The sequence below is a fragment of the Rhineura floridana genome, chromosome 7 (assembly GCF_030035675.1).
Source record: "Rhineura floridana isolate rRhiFlo1 chromosome 7, rRhiFlo1.hap2, whole genome shotgun sequence".
NCBI lineage: Eukaryota > Metazoa > Chordata > Lepidosauria > Squamata > Rhineuridae > Rhineura > Rhineura floridana.
In genome coordinates this window covers 47,451,021-47,470,098 of record NC_084486.1, presented here as the reverse complement: position 1 = coordinate 47,470,098, position 19,078 = coordinate 47,451,021, and the positions used below count along the sequence as shown (strand labels likewise).

Genomic DNA, 19,078 nt, shown 5'->3' with positions numbered 1-19,078 from the left:
TATAATAAACTGGCAAATTTCAAAACAAGCCAACTTCAGACTATGGTTTTTCAGTTGGCTTGTTAAATTAATCAATCTGTTATAAATCACAATTCCTGATTTGCACACAACAATAAACTAAGATCAGGGGAAACTGAAAATAAATGTTGCCAAAGTAATCTTCCCTCATGTTGGAGGGGAGAGTGTGTGAGCCCAAGGCTCACTTAGGTTAATTCCAGCTCGTGCATGACATGCTAAACTAGAGATGGGGAACCTAGGGGCTCATCCAAACGGAGCGGGATAATCCACGTTTTCCATATCCGGTTCATCATCTGACAGTCCTCACTTTGCCTGTTTGTTCGCTCTTTCCCAATAAAAAAATCCCACTTTTTTTGCACCCACACACGCAGCGAGAGGACCCGTACTTCTTCTCGCTTTTTCCCAGCTCCGCCCATAACACTCCCCCCAATCAGCCAATTGGTCCGCAAAAATATGACGTATGCTCCTCTCCCCCTTTGCAACAAAGCACAACAAGGCGCATGCGCTTGAACATACGAGCGCGAAAGTTTGAATTTCCTGATGGTTTGGTAGTAGTGGCTGTAATGGAGTTCCTTGTCACTCACCACTCTGGAGCAGCGCTGGCTGGGGGGGTGTCTCCAGGTGCCTCTGACCATCCAGGGGGATTGTGGGCAGTGCAAGGGATCAGTGCTTGTAATCGCCGGGTGAATCCCCCCGTAATCCTTGGGCTCATTCACTGCAGGGTTCAGCCCCGGACCGTTATGCGGCTCAGTGGCAGGAATGCTGCCCTGAGGGAAGCAAACAGCGTCCCCCATGGGTGGCCACTCTTGGCTCGGGCAGGGAATGGGGGCAAACAGCCCTGTGTGCTGCTGTGTCAATCTGCACTGAAGCGACCAGCACAGGCTTTGCAGTGTTCCCTCTGATAAAAGAAACATGCAAACCACTTATATGCCTATAATTCCTGTATTTTTGTTTGTTTGTATTTGCGATATTTCGCAAAACTGACTGTATGCTTTTCTACCTTTAACGTTTCTGGAGATACGCATGATTGCAATTCCACTTATTTCTCCAGAACAGCAAGTAATGATGTGTCATGTCTAGGAAGGTAGACCACCAGTCTCTATGGTTGCAGGGGGCTGAGACGCTCTAGCAAACCACTTATATGCCAATGATTCCTGTTGGTTTTTTGCTTGTATTTGCAATATTTCGCAAAAGCGACTGTATGCTTTTCAGCTCAGCTGGGCTGCGGAGAACCTGCAGGTTGTGGTTGAAATTGATAAGACTCAAAGAGAGTAGCCTTGCAGGCAGGAAAGCGAAATTGACTAAGGGTGCTTGAGTGTCTGTAACCCAAGAGGAAAGCCTCTATTTCTCTTCTCCCCCCCCCCCCTCTCCCTCGACTCTGGATGCCTGGAAGCAAAGACCAATACGTTCAAGAAGGGCATTTGATGCGGGGGGTGAGGGGTGGGAGGTGGAGGTTAGGCAAAGATAAATATTTTCTCCCTTGAAAAAGTTTACAACCAACCACAACTGCAGATCTCACCCTGAGCGGCTGCCCAGTTTGCAGGCTGGCTAAAAATTAACCGCTGTTGCTGCTTCTGGGCAAATGCGCTTTTTTGCATCTGTGCAGTAGAAGTTGCAGGGGGCCCCCCCAACACCACACCACTGCTCTGATAGGTTCCTTTTTCCTGGGCTTTCCCCGGACATTTGCGCACATGGGCAACAGTGGAAATACGTGATTGGCTGAGAATGAGGGAAGGGATATGGGGAACCGCCCAAGAACTGCCCATCAAACGCCCACAGCTGTAAAGTCCGCGGTATTGCATCCGAGCGCCTGAAGGTACAGTGGATGATTCCTGGTTTAAAAAAGCAAATCACATGATTTGCGGTATTGCAGGAGCGGATTTAACCGCGCGAAAAAGCGCATGGCATCATATGGACCGAAAAATAATGAAAACACAAAGCGATCATGTCACACATTTTACAGTAGTCTGGATGAGCCCTAGGTTCCTCCAGACGTGGCTTTACCACAACTCCCCTCATCCCTGACAATTGGCCATTCTGGCTAGGGCTGATGGTACTTGGAATTCATTAACATCTGGAGGGCTACAGATTCTCCACTGATTTAGCATGATGTACAAATGTGGTGCATATGCATTTATATACACACACATCCCTTTCATATTTATTACACTTATTCTCCACTCTTTCTCCAAAGAACTCAGAGAGACTAACATGTTCTCCCTGGCAGTTTTCCATCTGTGCATCCTACAGGAGTAGAACTACTTAGCTTCAGCAGTAGAAGCACATCATGTGCTTCTAGAACGTTCAACTTGCATTTTTTACTGTGACAAACACTGGTATACTTGTGGTAAACATTCTTATACATAAAAGTGACCAAGAATGTAGACAGAACACTACTTCATTCTTTCTGAGTGGAGATACTAGAATGGAAAATTCATGAACTTAAGAATGACAAGTTTATAGAATCTTATCTATCTAAATCTTACACAGACCATTAGGACCAAACATTTTATTAAAATTACACAACAAGGGGATTTTACACTTTGCCCAGGATTGACCTGTCAATCCCACTCCAAGTCATTTTGTCTTTAGAACAAACTTCAGCAGTTTTCCAGCTAATCATAGTGTCACTATTGAGCAAAGCTGTTAAAACAAGGCTTTTTTTTTTGCCTCTGTTTTAAGTCTAAGGCACAGGCAGACTCAAGAAAAGGTATAGAAGCCAAACTATGTAAACTCCCAGAACTAACACATTACACTGATATTTTGTGACACTTGCTTCAGATATAGCCTAGCTATTTAAACTTCTTTCAACTCTTCAAAATTTCTGATATTAAGGAATAATTGCAATATATTCTATATGTGATGCTCTTTGAATTTTTGAAGAGTATGCGATATACTACTGTATACTAAGCATTATTATAATAATTCATAAACTATGGGTCTTAATTTAAAAATGTAGTGGTTAGAGTGCTGGACTAGGATCAGGGAGATCAAGGTTCAGACCCCACACTCAGCCGTGAAACTCACTGAGTGATCTTTGGCCAGCCACTATCTTGCAGCTTAACCTGCCTCACAGGGTTGTTGTGTGAGGATAAAATGGAAGACAGGAAAACCATGAAGGCTGCCTTGAGCTCCTTGGAGAAAATGCAGGGCATAAGTGAAATGAAATAAAACAAATAATTGGAGCAAATACCATTTTGTTGCAAAGGCAGATGCCTCACAAGATCCTACTTACAAGTATGGAGGCACTCAGTGACTGTAGTTGGCTTGATAAGATATCCTTTACAGATACAACAGGTGATATAAGGATTGAAATCTTTCACAAAGTGCTTCCTCTGGGTAGCCATTCGTGGCACAGGCTGTGGCAATAAAATGGTTTGGACCCAAGCCGTGAATTTGGAAGGCGAAGGTGACAGGATCACAGGAGCCGGTGAGCTGCTCTGTGCAGCTGGACTTCTCCAGGCATCTGATCAAAATCCAAGGGTTATCATGGGGTCACGATTCCTAACCTCTGCTTCTTTTTTGAGTTAGACATCTTTGAGCCCTGTAACATACACACACAAAAAAATAAAACCCAGAAAATGAAAGTCTGACAACAGAGATGATGTCACAGCCACAACAAACACAAAAGATGTTTGAGCTGGCCTGAGGAAGAAATGGCTTTTCCTTCAACATTTACATTTACGTGCTCATTAAAGCAGGGAAGGAGGTAGGGAGCATGTAAGAGTTTGTGGTAAGAACTTGGGAGGGCCAGAGACCCAGAAGAAGGAAGCGCACAGGATTGTCTCTCTCCTCACTGAAGAGAAGCTGAGGGAGGGGGATGCCCGGTTTATAAAGAAAGCCCTTTTCTTCCTAGTCTGTCCTTTACAGAAGTAAACGGGGCTTCACAACGGGACAGTGGAAGGGCGGGGTTGTTTGTTTCTTCGTTGATTGGTTTTTTAAAGCTACCTATTCTCTTCCCTCGCTCCATGACAACCTCTCCTGAGGGAACCTGCTACCTCCCTATGGTCTCGCAGCTCGGCACCGTCTTAGGGCTGCGAAGGGGACTCCACTTTTCTTTAAAGCCACTTCCCTCTCCTCAAGTGCTCCCGCTCTCTCCTCTCTCGGCCTGCGCCTCGCCGTTCAGTCTCCTGCCTCATACCTGGCGGTACTCGCCTGCCCGCCTGAGACCCGCCAGCGAAAGAGAAAGGGAAAGAGCAGGCGCGTCCGGCCTCCCTCCTCGCCGAGTTGTCAGTGTCGCGCCGCCTCCCTCTGACTGAGGCCGATGGGACGTCCCCGAACCAAGCCTTCCTCTGCGCCACAAGCTTGGCGAGCGTACCAGCGCCGCTCTGTCAACTCACGCTTCAACCAGGGCTCACCTAGACTTCGACCAGAGCCTCCTTTCAACCGTGAACAGGCCACGCAAAGACCAGTAACGAAGGACAGCGTGTTTGAGCATATGCAGAATGCTTTTCCTTCAGCTTTGATCAAGCACCAGCTATACCATACCACTGGGACACAGAGAGAGAGAGTTGTCCTAGAAAGAAGCAGGAGAAGGCATGAATCTGGCTGTGGCACGTAGTCACTTCAGCCTGCTTGCCTCTGCTGCACTGCAGCCTGCTTACTGGCTCAGGAGCCCAGAGGCAAAAACATACCAAGGCATAGGCGGGGAAACATATACCACAGCACACGCCCAGGTGATATTACTTTATACTGTGAACTGGATGTATGGCACATTGTCAAAAAGATTGGTCAACACTGGCCTGTACTCTTCTTTATCTGATTGGGGGGAGGCAGATGTATTTTTAGGTCAGACAAGAAGGTTTTCAGAAAGCTTTGAATCCTGGCATTTCTCCCTCCACCTACTTTTAAAAAAGACACTAAGTATTACCTTTCCCCACCACATCCAACAAGCATTTACTGAAAAACTCGTCTGTGAGCACCTGTTGAATGGAGCTAGATTGGCTTAGTGGCTTGGCAGGAGCTTTTACCAGATTTGTGAGGAGAGAGCCTAGAGACAGCTAGTGGTTTCCCCCACTAGATATGAAATAGAGTTCTCTTTCATTCCTGATCATAATACTATATTCTTCAACTGTTACCTATTTAAATAAGAGTCTATGTAGCACACACAGAAAGTTGGGATCTCTGCACCGTTTCACAATAAGATTACATAAACCACATTCCAGTGGCCTTTTCTCCCAAGAAAAGGAGGGCATACCCTGGCGCAGAGAAGCAGGAGGATTAAGCATCCCTTTCCCTGCCACTTCTTCAGAAGGGAGCAATTTGGAGCACAGCACCTACCATTCACCCCCCCCCCCACGGAAAGAATTGGCTGTTAGGATTCAATTATACCCGTTTGAATGTAACATATAGCTGATTTTACAGGGGTGATAAACAGGGTATCTGAAGAATTTTGCACACTGAAAATAGTTGCTGCAGTACCACTTGTTGGCATGTCTTAGGTTTATATCCCATAAAGATTATCTGAAGTAACTTCAGATTTGGCTTTTATCTTTCTACTACCATGTGATGAATTTAGAAATTCTTAAAATATCTAGCATTTGGGAATAAAATGCGTTTTTTAAAATGTGTATATTTGTTTTTAATTGTCGTAAACCGCCCAGAGAGCTTCAGCTATGGGGCGGTATATAAATGCAATAAATAAATAAATAAAGATATATAAAAAAATTTAAAACTGTAGAAGTGGCTGAATTGCTGCCATTAATGTGGTTGCTGTAAACCGCCCAGAGATACAAGTGCAATAAATTAATTAAATAAATAAATGTGGACCTTTTCTTCACAGCTTAAAACAATACATTTAAACAACCCATAAAACATTTCAAAATACTACAGTGAAGGTGCGTCTGTGTATAAATAAACCCCATTTCAGTTCATAGAATCATAGAATAGTAGAGTTGGAAGGGGCCTACAAAGCCATCGAGTCCAACCCCCGTCCATTTTGAAGAGCTGCATGTAGCACTAGAGGTATGTGATGCTGAAGTGTTACGTTATTTCCCATTTGCTCCTGCCTGCATTCACCTCCCCTTCCTCTGTTGTCTTCATTATAAAGTCATCAGGGGCAGAGATCCGTCCACTCATTTTTTGTAAAGCATCATGTGCATGGATATGCTTCTGCCTGTATACAGTCTGTACTTTGAATTTTTTAAAGCATTCTCTATTTAAATAATGGGAATGTACCAAAGGAGCTACCTGTATGACCTAGCAGTGATTATTTAAAGCACAGACTTTTTATTATTATTATTATTATTATTATTATTATTGTTGTTGTTGTTGTTGTTGTTGTTGTTACAACAACAACAACAACAGGTAGTAGTAGTAGTAGTAGCTTTCCTCTCAAATTTGACCCAAAGGGGCTTACAATAATTTTGGAGATCTTCCAGTACCTTGGCTGGTAATTACTACTTCAATACTAAGTACATTTTTGGTACACACAGTGATAAGATACTGTGTTCATTAAGGCAGTGGTCCCCAAACTTTTTCCCCCACAGACCACCTGAAAATTGCTGAGGGTCTTGGCAGACCATTTAATGAGTTTTCTGCCTGTCGTAGCAATTGTAATGCACTGTTCCAGGTGCTGTATGTTTTTTAATTGTATTTTTACAGACATGCTGTGGACCATGGGAATGAAGCTTGTGCAACACAGTTTGGGAACCCCTGCATTATAACCTGTGCCAAAATAATACATAAATGAGATTGCTATTATGTCCCAATCCTTAATATATTTAAATAAAAATCCAGTTGTTTTCAGTGTAACTTACTTTTGATTGTGCATTAAGGACTGCAGCCCTAAAGTTCATTGTTGTGCCAGAGTAAAGCCGCAACAGACAGACAGTAACAACAATGCTAGTTGTGCAATTGTGTGTGGCTGAAATCATATAGATGTGTTGTCCCTGCCAAATTTAGCCCACTATATATTTGCATCAAATACTTAAAACTTCCACTTGAGGAAAGTCTGTCATAACAGCCAGAGTAATGGAGGAAACTAAAGTGCATCTCTGCCAATAAGCTTCCATTCCTTTTTTTAAAAACAACAACACCACATTAGTCAGACAAGTTCACAATTAATTAGCCATCTTACTACAGTTCACATAAAAACAAGAATATAAAATCAACAGGAGTTAAAAAACAGAAGCAGCAACAGTAAAGGTTGCAAAAACCATTAACACGCTGACATATTATTGTAGAAACTCTCAACTGCTAGTGGAAGAGAACCCCATGATCTATCATGCTACATGTTACAAAACCAGAAAGTAGCTTAACATGGAGGCCATCTTCAGCCTTCTAAGACAGATGTGCCTAATGGCAGCTTGTCATTGCATGAAGGATGTTTGTATAAATAAACAAGTTATCCATGTGGCTGTAATCTCAGTGAAGATATCTTTCTTAACTAATCATATGAGTGTTTGAGGGTTGAGCACCTCAATTAATCATGAGAGTTTGTATTCATTTGCCAATTAATTGAACTTTATTGGGGGGAAATGCTGTGAATTGTGGTAGACCAATCAAGCCTCATCCCTAGTAGTCATCCCCCAGGGTATTAGCTATTCCTTCCAATTTTGTATAATCTGCAAATTTGATAAGCATTCCATGCACCTCCTCATCCAAGGCATTAACAAAAATGTTGAAGAGCACTAGGCCCGGGACCGAGCCCTATGGTACCCCGTTCGTTACTTCCTCCCAGTCTGAGAAGGAACCACTTGAACCACAGGGCTCTGTCCCAGCCCTAGAGGACAGAAACAAAATTCAAAGTAATCTTGATAGACTGGAGCATTGGGCTGAAAAGAACAGAATGAAATTTAACAGAGATAAGTGCAAAGTTCTACACCTAGGAAAAAGAAACCAAACACATAGTTATAAGATGGGGAATACTTGACTCAGCAATATACATGCAAGAAGGAACTTGGAATTGTTGTTGATCACAAGCTGAATATGAACTATCAGTGTGATGTGGCTGCAAAAAAGGCAAATGCTATTTTAGGCTGCATTAACAGAAGTACAGTTTCCAAATCACATGACTAGTTCCCCTCTATTCGGCACCGGTTAGGCCTCATTTTGAGTACTGCGTCTGGTTCTGGACACTGCACTTTCAGAAGGATGCAGACAAACTGGAACAGATTCAGAGGAGGGCAACAAGGATGATCAGGGGATTGGAAACAGAGCCCTGTGAGGAGAGACTGAAAGAAATGGGCATGTTTAGCCTTCAGAAGAGAAGACTGAGGGGAGATATGGTTGCACTCTTCAAGTACTTGAAAGGTTGTCACACAGAGGAGGGACAGGATCTCTTCTCCATCATCCCAGAGTGCAGGGCATGGAATAATGGGTTCAAGTTACAGGAAGCCAGATTTTGACTGAACATCAGGAAAAATGTCCTGTTACAGCAGGACGATAATGGAACCAATTACCTAGGAAGGTGATTCTCCAATGCTCAAGGCATTCAAGAGGCAGCTGGACAGCCACCTGTTGGGTATGCTTTAAATTGAATTCCTGCACTGAGCAGGGAGTTGTACTCAATTGTCTTATAGGCCCTTTCCAACTCTACTGATCTATGATTATAAGGCAATGGGACTTGTGTCTTGAAAAGTGGCCATAGGGTTGCATCCTTAATTAAACACCAATAAAGAAATAGCAGTAAGAAACAGCAATAAAGCTAGATTTTCACCCATCTAAACTTAGAAGTAGTTGAGTTCATTAATTGTCACATATAGATAGATGCCTCTGGATCATAAAAAGTCAGCAATATAATGCTTTAAAACCAAGGCTTCTTAGACTTCTTAAGTCTAGGGAATATGGTAAAGCCCCTCTCAAACCCTCTTGCTCTATAGCCAATCCTAGATTACACCCCTAGAGTAAACCTAGAGGCACTATCAGGTTGTGGGTTGAATCACAAAAGGTTTTGAAATGAATTATGTTGGTTGGGATTGGGACAGGTTAGCACTCCACTTTCTGGCCCGATCAAGGCAATGAAAGTGGCCTTGATCAAAGCTGGCAGAGGGTCATGGATGAGCTTGCTCCTCTCTTCCACTGTCAAACTCTAGTGCAAACTCCTTGGGGCAGGGAGCTTTATTTTGTTTCTATGCTATTTGCATTGTATATGTTGATGGCACAGCATCCTTAATATTATATCAATTCTCTGGCTTCAACTGAATGGTTCATTTGTCTCCCAACGCCCTTTTTGTCTCTGTATCCATCAGTTCACAATAAACTGACGAATAGTTTTTAAGATGTATCCCTTTGTCTTTAGCCTCATGTTTTAAACATGGATTTTTCTTCCGCCATACTGAGGGACCCTGAAGGGGGGGGAGAGGGCTTAGAGCCCCTGCTAAGATTGGCCAGCGGGAAGACCCCCTCCTGCATGATCAGGCAAAGAAGATTGCCATTGTAGTCAGGACTAACTGAAAAAAGAGAGAGAGGTTTCAGCAGTCGACTGGAGAGCATTGCCTGTTCTGCCTTGGGAGCAGAATATAGCTGTGGAGAATATAGCTTTGGGGAAGGGCTGTAACTCACTGGTGGAGCATCTGCCTTGCATTCAGAAAGTTCCGGCTTCAACCCCTAGTGTGTCCAGGTAAAGTTGGAAAGGACTCCTTCCTGAAACCATGGAGAGCCACTGCCAATCAGTGTAGACAATGCTTAGCTAGATGGACCATTGGTCTGACTCGGTATAAAGCAGTTTCCTATGTTCTCCATAGTCTTCTATTCATTGGGATAATCCACATTTGAAAATATATAAAGGTTGCATTTACATCCATTTGTAGTGGAAGGGCCGTAGCTCAGTAGTAGAGCATTTGTGTTGCATGGAGAACGTCCCAGGTTCAATCCCCAGCCTCTCCAGATAGGACGGGAGAGACCACTGTCTGAATTCCTAGCCACTGCCAGTCAGCGTAGATGATATTCATCTAGATGGACCATTGGTCTGAATGAGTATAAGCTTGCTTTCTATAAGCAGAGAGACCAAGCCCAGAATAGTTCTAGTTCTTCTCTCATTATATAATATTCATGAATTGTGTCTTTTCAGTATAGTTGGAATGCCTTCTGAATATAATGTTTTAATATTGGACCCATGCACTCACCTTGATATAGCTCACCTGACTAAGCAGCTTGTGTCCTAAAAGTTAAAGGTTGCTGCCGGTCATTGTGACTGAGAGACGTGATTTTTCCACATCCCTATCCCCAATAGTGGTAACTTTCAAAGAGAGGTAATGTAAAAATTTATGTTCTTTTTTTAAAAAATTGTGAGCTAACAAAATGAACCTCATTTCTGCTGTTTTGCTTTTGCTAAGAACTATCTGCTTTTTCCTTGATTACACCACCTCATTGGATTGGATTCAGCTGTGAGGTTTACTTCTGAATAAAGATATACAGATCTATAAAGATATACAGGAACATGTGTTTTTCTTACATTTGCATTTTGTAAGCAGTCAGCAAGTGTGTAACATTACACATAAAAGAGATAATGTCAAACATACACTGATGTTAGCATTAATATCTATATTAATTTGCAGATGTAAAAATGTACCTGAAAAAGTAGGCAACATTCATTGTGTCCTGATTACCTTGAGCATGCCCCTTAAAAACACTTCCATGGGCACACCCACATGTACAAACATATATAACACCCCTCCCACTGCTCCCAGCTTCGATTTTTGGTTCATGCATCTGATGTAGGCTCCAGTTCATTACAACTGATATAACTTTAATGTGCCATAAGTCTGAATACGAGTAGATGACTTCTTTATTCATTTGCAGCTCTCCTACAATATCATAGCAGTATGCCTGGATGACAAAGCTGATCAGAGATTTTAATAATTACATACAGCTGAGAAAATATTTAAATTACTAGGTGGTATAAGCATTATATCTTTAGATTTCTATGTGGTCAATGCCTGGGATTTTCCAGACACATTAGAAGTTTCAAGACAAGGCTTTTTAAAGAATAAAAATCCCCATGGTTTTTAGAGTTTTAGCACCTCTATCTTCCTTTTAAAATATTTAGATTTTTTCAGTATCAAACTTAAGTTTTATTTTGACGTTACATTGCTGAATCATTTCCTTGTTTGTCCAACACTAGGTAAAACTATAGTTATGGACTGAAAATTATTTTTCTCACTGAGCAAAGAGGCTGGACAGTTTACATTTGAATAGATGCAAAGCAAAGCAGTGATCCAAGCAGCTTTAATTGAGGGTACAATCCATGCAGTGTATTATTGATTTTCACTGACTGAAAATATGAAGTGAAATCTTTCACGTCTTTCTGCAGAGAAATGAAAGAAAACCACACTTTAAGACTGAATAAAGCTCTGGCCAGCAATTATATTTTCTTGGAGGGCTGCTCAAAAAATGGAGCCAAAACTAGGAATGGGATCCATTGGCGGGTGCTGGTTCGAAAGCATTCCGGCAACCTAACAGGCTGGTATCGATTTGAGTTCTTTCTTTGCCTACAAAATGCTGCTTTTACTGATCCATTTTTTCCCTTCTAAAAAATATTGATATTAATTAATAGTAATATGAATATCGTTTAAAAAATGATATTTTTAACAGAAGTATTGATAAAGGAAATCTAGATAAATTAATGGAAATATCAATACATATATTGATATTAATATCACTATTTTAGATGCAGATTTAAAAAAAAACCCATTGCCAAAAATAGTCACAGAAAATCACTACATAAAAATCTGATCTGCAACAATAGCAAATAAGCAAATTAATGGAAAATTTGGTACCAAATCCAAAATGGGTGGAAGTCTAGTACATTCCCAGTCAAAGATAAAGGCCCAAGGCTCTGTCTCCTTTCCCCAAGAAAAGTTTGCCAACAAGCCCTTTGAGGACAGATGCCATGCCCCTCAACAACCTTGCCCTGTAACTGATGAGATAGACACTACCACTCTGTGGCCCAATTTGATTCACAGGCTTCCACTTTCCCATACAACAGGACAGTAAGAGCTCCATCCTTCCATGCAGAAGGCCCAATTAACAGGTAATATTATACTGGGGTACTCCTGGATCCAGCTTTGTCACTGGAGGTCCAAGTGCCTCAGTGGCTAAGAGTACCTTTCACAGGCTTCAGCTGGTGAGACAGCTGCAACCATTCTCGGAACAGGACAGCTTGACCACAGTGGTTTAGGCATTGGTTACTTCAAGACTAGATTAATGCAATGCACTCAGTGTGGGGCTTCTTTTGACATTGATTCTGGAAACTACAGTTAGTACCCAATGCTGCAGCACAATCGCTGAAAGGAGAGTCTGTCAGCATATAACATCTTTGCTCAAAGATCTATGCTGGCTGCCAGTTTGCTACCGGATCATGTTCAAGGTGTTACTTTTGGTATACATTATAAAGCCTTTACTGGCCTGGGGACAAGGGATCACCTTACCCACGCATGCCTATTTGATCACTTAAGATCTGTGGAACTTGCACATTTACAAGTGTCAAAACTGTTCATTTTGCATTTGCAAAATCATTCCTTCAGCGTTGTAGCACTTGTGCTCTGGAACTCCCTGCTTACTGATATTATTCAGGGACCTTACTATACTGTTCTAGACCCGTGCTGAAAACTTTTATGTGATTTGGTTACATCTATTTTTACATTTCTTTTATATGTTTTATTGTGTGTTGTTTTAAATGATTTTGATTGCCTTTAAGTGTTTTGTTTCATATCCTTTTAGTTTGTTTTTTAATTGTATTGTTTTATAATAGATGGGTTTGCCACCCTAGGCTCCTTAGGGAGGAAGGGTAGGATATCAGTTTAATAAATATAGTGAATACAGGCTTGCATTGTTCCCTAACACATGAATATGGCAGTGATTGGCCCAAGGTCACTCAGTGAGCTTCGTAGCTGTGTGGGGATTCGAACTGTGGTCTCCCAGGTCGTAGTCCAACACCTTTGACCTACATCTAAAGAGCTATTTTAAGCATGCCCAATGATTTATTTTACTGGTTTAAGTGCCCCCACTCCAGTTTTACATAACAAGAACAAAATAGTAATCAACATATTACTGCTTGTTTCCATCTTCTAGATTCACAGAAGATGAGGGCTACATAGACTCTTGGTAAAGTTTTTTTTTTGTAGTGATACTACTAGAGTTTGTAATTACCGAGGTAGTTATACAAATCTGTCCAGAATTTGTAATGATCAGTTGCATTATAAATTGAGCTCTATTGCCTCCATTTCTTCTCCAGGTCATAATGTTACATTAGATTCTGCATGGTCAGCACTCAACAGATCAGCATGCAAAGCCAGCCGATTTGCTAAGTGCGTGCACTCAAGCCCTTTATCAGTAATCCCTTACTCTCAAAGAAACCCTGGTTGTTGAGAAAGAGCATAGACAGCCATGTTAATCCATATATTCCAATATCTACGGAAGTACCAAGTAAGGATGGGGGGGAATATCCGCTAAATCTGACTTAGTCCTGGATTTTGACTGAATCCAACAGTCTAGTGTTTTTTTGGACCAGCACTGATTTCTTGCAGTGGTTGTTGTTGTTGTTATGTGCCTTCAAGTTGATTACAACTTATGGCGACCCTATGAATCAGTGACCTCCAAGAGCATCTGTCATGAACCACCCTGTTCAGATCTTGTAAGTTCAGGTCTGTGGCTTCCTTTATGGAATCAATCCATCTCGTCTGGCCCTCTTTTTCTACTCCCTTCTGTTTTTCCCAGCATTATTGTCTTTTCTAGTGAATCATGTCTTCTCATTATGTGTCCAGAGTATGATAACCTCAGTTTCGTCATTTTAGCTTCTAGTGACAGTTCTGGTTTAATTTATTCTAACACCCAATTATTGGTCTTTTTCGCGGTCCATGGTATGCGCAAAGCTCTCCTCCAGCACCACATTTCAAATGAGTTGATTTTTGTCTTATCCGCCTTTTTCCCTGTCCATCTTTCACATCCATACATAGAGATCGGGAATACCATGGTCTGGATGATCCTGACTTTACTGTTCAGTGATACATCTTTGCATTTGAGGACCTTTTCTAGTTCCCTCATAGCTGCCCTCCCCAGTCCCAGCCTTCTTCTGATTTCTTGACTATTGTCTCCATGTTGGTTAATGACTGTGCCGAGGTGTTGATAATCCTTGACAAGCTGAATGTCCTCATTGTCAACTTTAAAGTTACATAAATTTTCTGTTGTCATTTTAATCGGCATAGCTTTCCCCCCCAAAATCCCCCCCCCGATTTTACATAATGTTCTTCGTAATTACAGTTGATATTATCCATTAACTTCCATGGATTTACACAAGCATTTATGTTAAAAATTATGTAATTTTTTTTCACCACACAAAACGAACAAACAAACAGCAGATTGAATCTGCAAGTGCCAAAGGAAGCAGAACGAAAGAAAGGTGGATCAGGATTGAATGACGGACTATTGGAATACAAGTGGATTGAAACTAGGCAGTGAACCCCATCCCTAGTACCAAGCAAAATGTCACCAAATAGTGAGCAAGCTTTTGAGTTCTCCAAAGCTGCTCATCATGCTGGATGTTAAGCAAAACAGGAGAAGGAGGAGGAGGAGGAGGTGAAAAAACTGTCACGGTGTTAGAGAAATCCATAAGATTTACAGCTGTAATAGTCTAAGACTGAGTCCTGGAGGAGACTTATTTATTTATTATTTGATTTATATTCCGCCCTTCTTTCCAGTAGGAAACAGACCTTAAAATACATTAAAACAAACCAACTTTAAACCAACCCTAACCCTAACCCTAAAAAAAATAAAAAATATATTAAAAGCAATTCCAACACAGACGCAGACTGGGATAGGTCTCAACTTAAAAGCCTTGTTGAAAGAGAAAAGTCTTCAAAAGGTGCCAAAAAGATAACAGAGATGGCACCTGCCTAATATTTAAAGGGAGGGAATTCCACAGGGTACGTGCAGCCACACTAAAGGTCTGTTTCCTATGTTTTGCAGAACGAACCTCCTGATAAGATGGTATCTGCAGGAGGCCTTCACCTGCAGAGCTCAGTGATCGACTGGGTATATAAGGGATAAGACGGCCTTTCAGGTATCCTGGTCCTAAGCTGTATAGGGCTTTGTACTCCATAACTAGAACCTTGAACTTGGCCCGGTAGCAAATGTGCAGCCAGTGCAATTCTTTCAGCAGCAGAGTGACATGTTGGCGATACCCTGCCCCAGTGAGCAGTCTTGCCACTGCATTTTGCACCAGCTGCAGCTTCCAGACCAACCTCAAGGGCAGCCCCACATAGAGGGCATTACAGTAATCCAGCCTGGAAGTTACCAGTGCGTGGACAACAGTGATCAGGCTATCCCGGTCCAGAAATGGCCGCAGCTGTCTTATCAGCAGAAGCTTGTAAAAGGCACTCCTAGCCACGGAGGTCATCTGGGCCTCTAGCGACAAAGACTGAGATGCTGCTAGTGGGTGGTTCTTCTGACCGGATGGTGGATGTTCAACCTGTCCTAGATGGGATTGCAGTCCCCCTGAAGGAGCAGGTTCGTAGCTTAGGGGTTTTCCTAGAACCATCTCTGTCACTTGAGGCTCAGGTAGCCTCGATGGCACAGAGTGCCTTCTACCAACTTCGGTTGGTGGCCCAGCTACACCTTTATCTGGACAGGGATAATCTGGCTTCAGTTGTCCATGCTCTGGTAACCTCCAAGTTAGATTACTGCAATGCACTCTACGTGGGGCTGCTTTGAAGACGGTTTGGAAACTGCAGCTTGTGCAAAATGCAGCAGCCAGATTGTGAACACGGTTCGAACATATATTCTGTCCCGCTTGCATTGGCTGCCTGTATGTTTCCAAGCTCGATTCAAAGTGATGGTTTTAACCTATAAAGCCTTACATGGCTTGGAACCATAATACCTGGTGGAACACCTCTCCTGACATGAACCCACCCGTACTCTACGCTCAACATCAAAGGCCCTCCTCTGGGTGCCTACTCCGAGGGAAGCTGGGAGGATGGCAACAAGGGAGAGGGATTTCTCAGTGGTGGCCCCCAAATTATGGAATGATTTGTCTGACGAGGTGCGCCTGGCACCGTTATCTTTTTGGAGCCAGGTCAAGACTTTCCTCTTCTCCCAGGCAGTTTAGCATGTGTTTTTAAATTGGTTTTTTTTTAAGTGTTTTTAAATTTGTATATATATTTTTAATGTTCGTAATGGTTGTAAATCTCCCAGAGAGCTTCAGCTATGGGGCAGTATACAAATGTAATATAATAATAATAATAATTAATAATAGATGGATTCAGGAGCACCCTCAGACTATGGACCTGCTCCTTCAGAGGGAGTACAACCCCATCCATTTGCAGGCATAATGGGATTAGATTCTGTTAGATTCTAAAAATAATAATAATCCAAAATCTACAGTAGGGCAATATCTTCTTTAGTACCAGAAATGTCACAAAATTATCCCAGGGAATTGTCTAAGCGTTGAAGTTAAGGATGTGCTAATCTGGTCAATACCTGGATGGTTGACTGCTTGGGAACTACATGTACCCTGCTTTGGGCTCCATGATGGAAGAAAGGTGGGATATAGATGTAATAAAAAATAAAGAATAGGTTTCAAGATGCACCAAGGTTGGTGAGGCAAAGAAACAATCATGACAGGTTATTCAAAATAATGTTATATTTGTTGAAAATATAAAAGTCTGTCTTTGATATAAAAGTTTGTTTTTGGATCTGTTCCCAACTTTCTTCATCCTAACAAACCTTCTGTTTGGTGCATGTGTTCTCATTTGGGTCAATTATCTTGATTGTTTCCTGCAAACATTTTGTGTGGTTTCTGTCTTTCACAGTGATCTAAATTTTGTTTGGGAGAGTGTTTGTGAAGCCTGTTTAATTTGCAAGTGGTTTTTCATCACAGGCAGTGCGATGGGGAGGGAATATAGGGCATGTGAAACCAAATGACAATTCCCAGGCGGTATTAGGAAAATGTGCATGCACTAACATTATAAGCTAGGAGAGAACTCTCATAAAACTGACAACCTTTTTCAGAAAGCTCATAAATACCAGGATGATTCTAAATTGAGCCAAGAAATGCTAACCTATTACCACCAGTGCAGTATAGCGCAGGTGAGGGGAACCTTTGGCCCTCCATATGTTGCTGAACTACAGTTCTAATAATCCCTGGCTATTGGCCATGCTTGCTAAGGCTAGTGGGAGTTGTAGTTCAGCAACATCTGGTGGACCAAAGGTTCCCCCACTTCTGGCATAGTGGTTAGAGTATCAGAGTAGTATAAAATACAGTACTAAAAACAGTTCAGAACACTTCGATTATAATTCTGGCTTGTACCTAACAGAGCAGGATTATAATTCTTGTACTAGCTCATTAGACAATGCAAAGGTATTTTTATTTAAATATATGGGTGAATTAAGCTACTCAGCAGTTTCTTTTCAGACTGCAATGTGATTTTAAAAAAGCCAACTATATTGGGGAACGAAGAAAGGGAGAGAGGTGTCTCCAAACGAGCAAATGCAGCTTTGTCTCCAATAAAAATCTAGACATCCACCTGCACTAATTAAGTTATTCAAGCTTCTTTGCCCCAGACAGGCAAGTGAATTTGGACTGTTAAACTCAGCCTATTACAGTGGAATGAAATTTATTTCATTTACAACTGCAGCTTATTTAAATCAGAATCACCACAAATTGTTGGCAACTTTGGTTGTGATCAAGTTCAGATCCTAATTACAAATAAATGATGGCTAACAGTTTCAAAAGTAGTATTCCACTTTTTAAAAAAAGCCTAGTTCATGCATCTTTAAATAAAAACACATTGCCTTGCACTAGCTTTGCTGTCACCCATAACCCACAGGCATTTGCTCTTATCAGGCATTAGCTGTTTAGACCAGGCTGATGCCAACTGGTGTTCTGATCAGAACCTGCGGATTTCTACTAGATCACATGTCTACATTCACCTTCACTGCCACAGTCAGGAGGACACTTGCTCCCTAGAGTTACTTGCATATGGACACAAAAGGGGATTTTGTGAACAGTTTCCAGTTGGAATCAACTTTCATATACCACTGATCTTTGAATACAATTGGAGATAGAAGATCCTTTTCCATACCTGGGGTTGATTACACTTCTCTGCTCTTAGAGAAAATCCTGAATGCTTTTCCTACCTATTTACTTTTCACAAAGCACAAAAAATGTAAAAGGCATGCTTCAAAATATAACACATGCCTACTGCCAGAGGCACAACCCTTTTCTTCCAAGGAAGGAGGTGGATGGAAACAACAGTATTCAGTGCAGCTTATGAATAATGATTACAAGTTTTTTTTCTGCAGGTATATCCAGCTACTTGTAGTTAGCATATCTGGTGGACGAAATGTAAACCTTTCATCTCTGCATGTGTATTTCATTTAGCCCTCTCCCCTTATTCATGAAGCATAAGATTCTCTGGAAAAATAACGACAAAGTCAGTAAAATCATAGAAGACAGATGACTGTGCAGTTTCCAGAATTCAGGCAACCGCTGTTCATGGTGAAATTTGCTAAACATCTCAACAACTTCTCACCTCTATCCCCACATAACACACACACTTGCCAGTCTGAGCCAATACTATATTGTGTTACTATTGCTTCCATTAAACCCAAGTCTTTGGAATTTACCCGTTTCTAAATAATTCTTTTTGACCTTCACTAGTCACAGGATTTTATTAGAGGTACAAAAATCAACATGGAATTCAGATATGACCTTTGGGAGGAATTAGAGTTTGTGTACAGATTACCTCATCTTTCTGGGAACATTAAGGGAACTAAATTATTTGCAGTAAGTATGACCTTGCCTCTTCTCATCCCTTCCTCACTGAAAAACAAAAATATAACAGGATTACTTAGAGTTTTCCTTGCCTATGAAGGCTTGTTTTATATGTAATTTTATTTCAATATATATAAAACTGTGTCTAGTAAAGACAGATACATTCAGGTAAGAATCCAATATATTTTCGTGGCTGGACAGACAGTTAAGTGTCATGTTACAGATGCATTTAGCCCTTGTTTGATCTTCTTGCGCTGAGTAAAGTTTCCTTATTTAATACTTTTAACTTATCCAACACAACATCCTGTGTCCCTAGACACGGCTTTCAGGACAGCCTTGATTTCCTGC

The 19,078-nt window shown here is 41.5% G+C and overlaps 1 protein-coding gene across 5 annotated transcripts in view; it reads right to left on the bottom strand.

Moving 5' to 3' along the window:
• Positions 1-19,078, bottom strand: part of PCGF5 (polycomb group ring finger 5) — a 53,797-nt gene that overhangs the window by 21,343 nt on the left and 13,376 nt on the right. The window contains exons 2-3 of one of the 5 annotated variants that reach the window (XM_061635467.1): positions 4,377-4,534; positions 3,254-3,562 (exon numbers count right to left, since the gene is read on the bottom strand). In XM_061635467.1, coding sequence (XP_061491451.1) covers positions 3,254-3,365 — 112 coding nt within the window. In that variant the 5' untranslated portion in view covers positions 3,366-3,562; positions 4,377-4,534. Of the gene's footprint in view, positions 1-3,253; positions 3,563-3,966; positions 4,137-4,159; positions 4,355-4,376; positions 4,535-19,078 lie in introns of those variants that run through there. The other 4 variants (XM_061635470.1, XM_061635465.1, XM_061635469.1 and 1 more) reach the window with 4 other exon arrangements.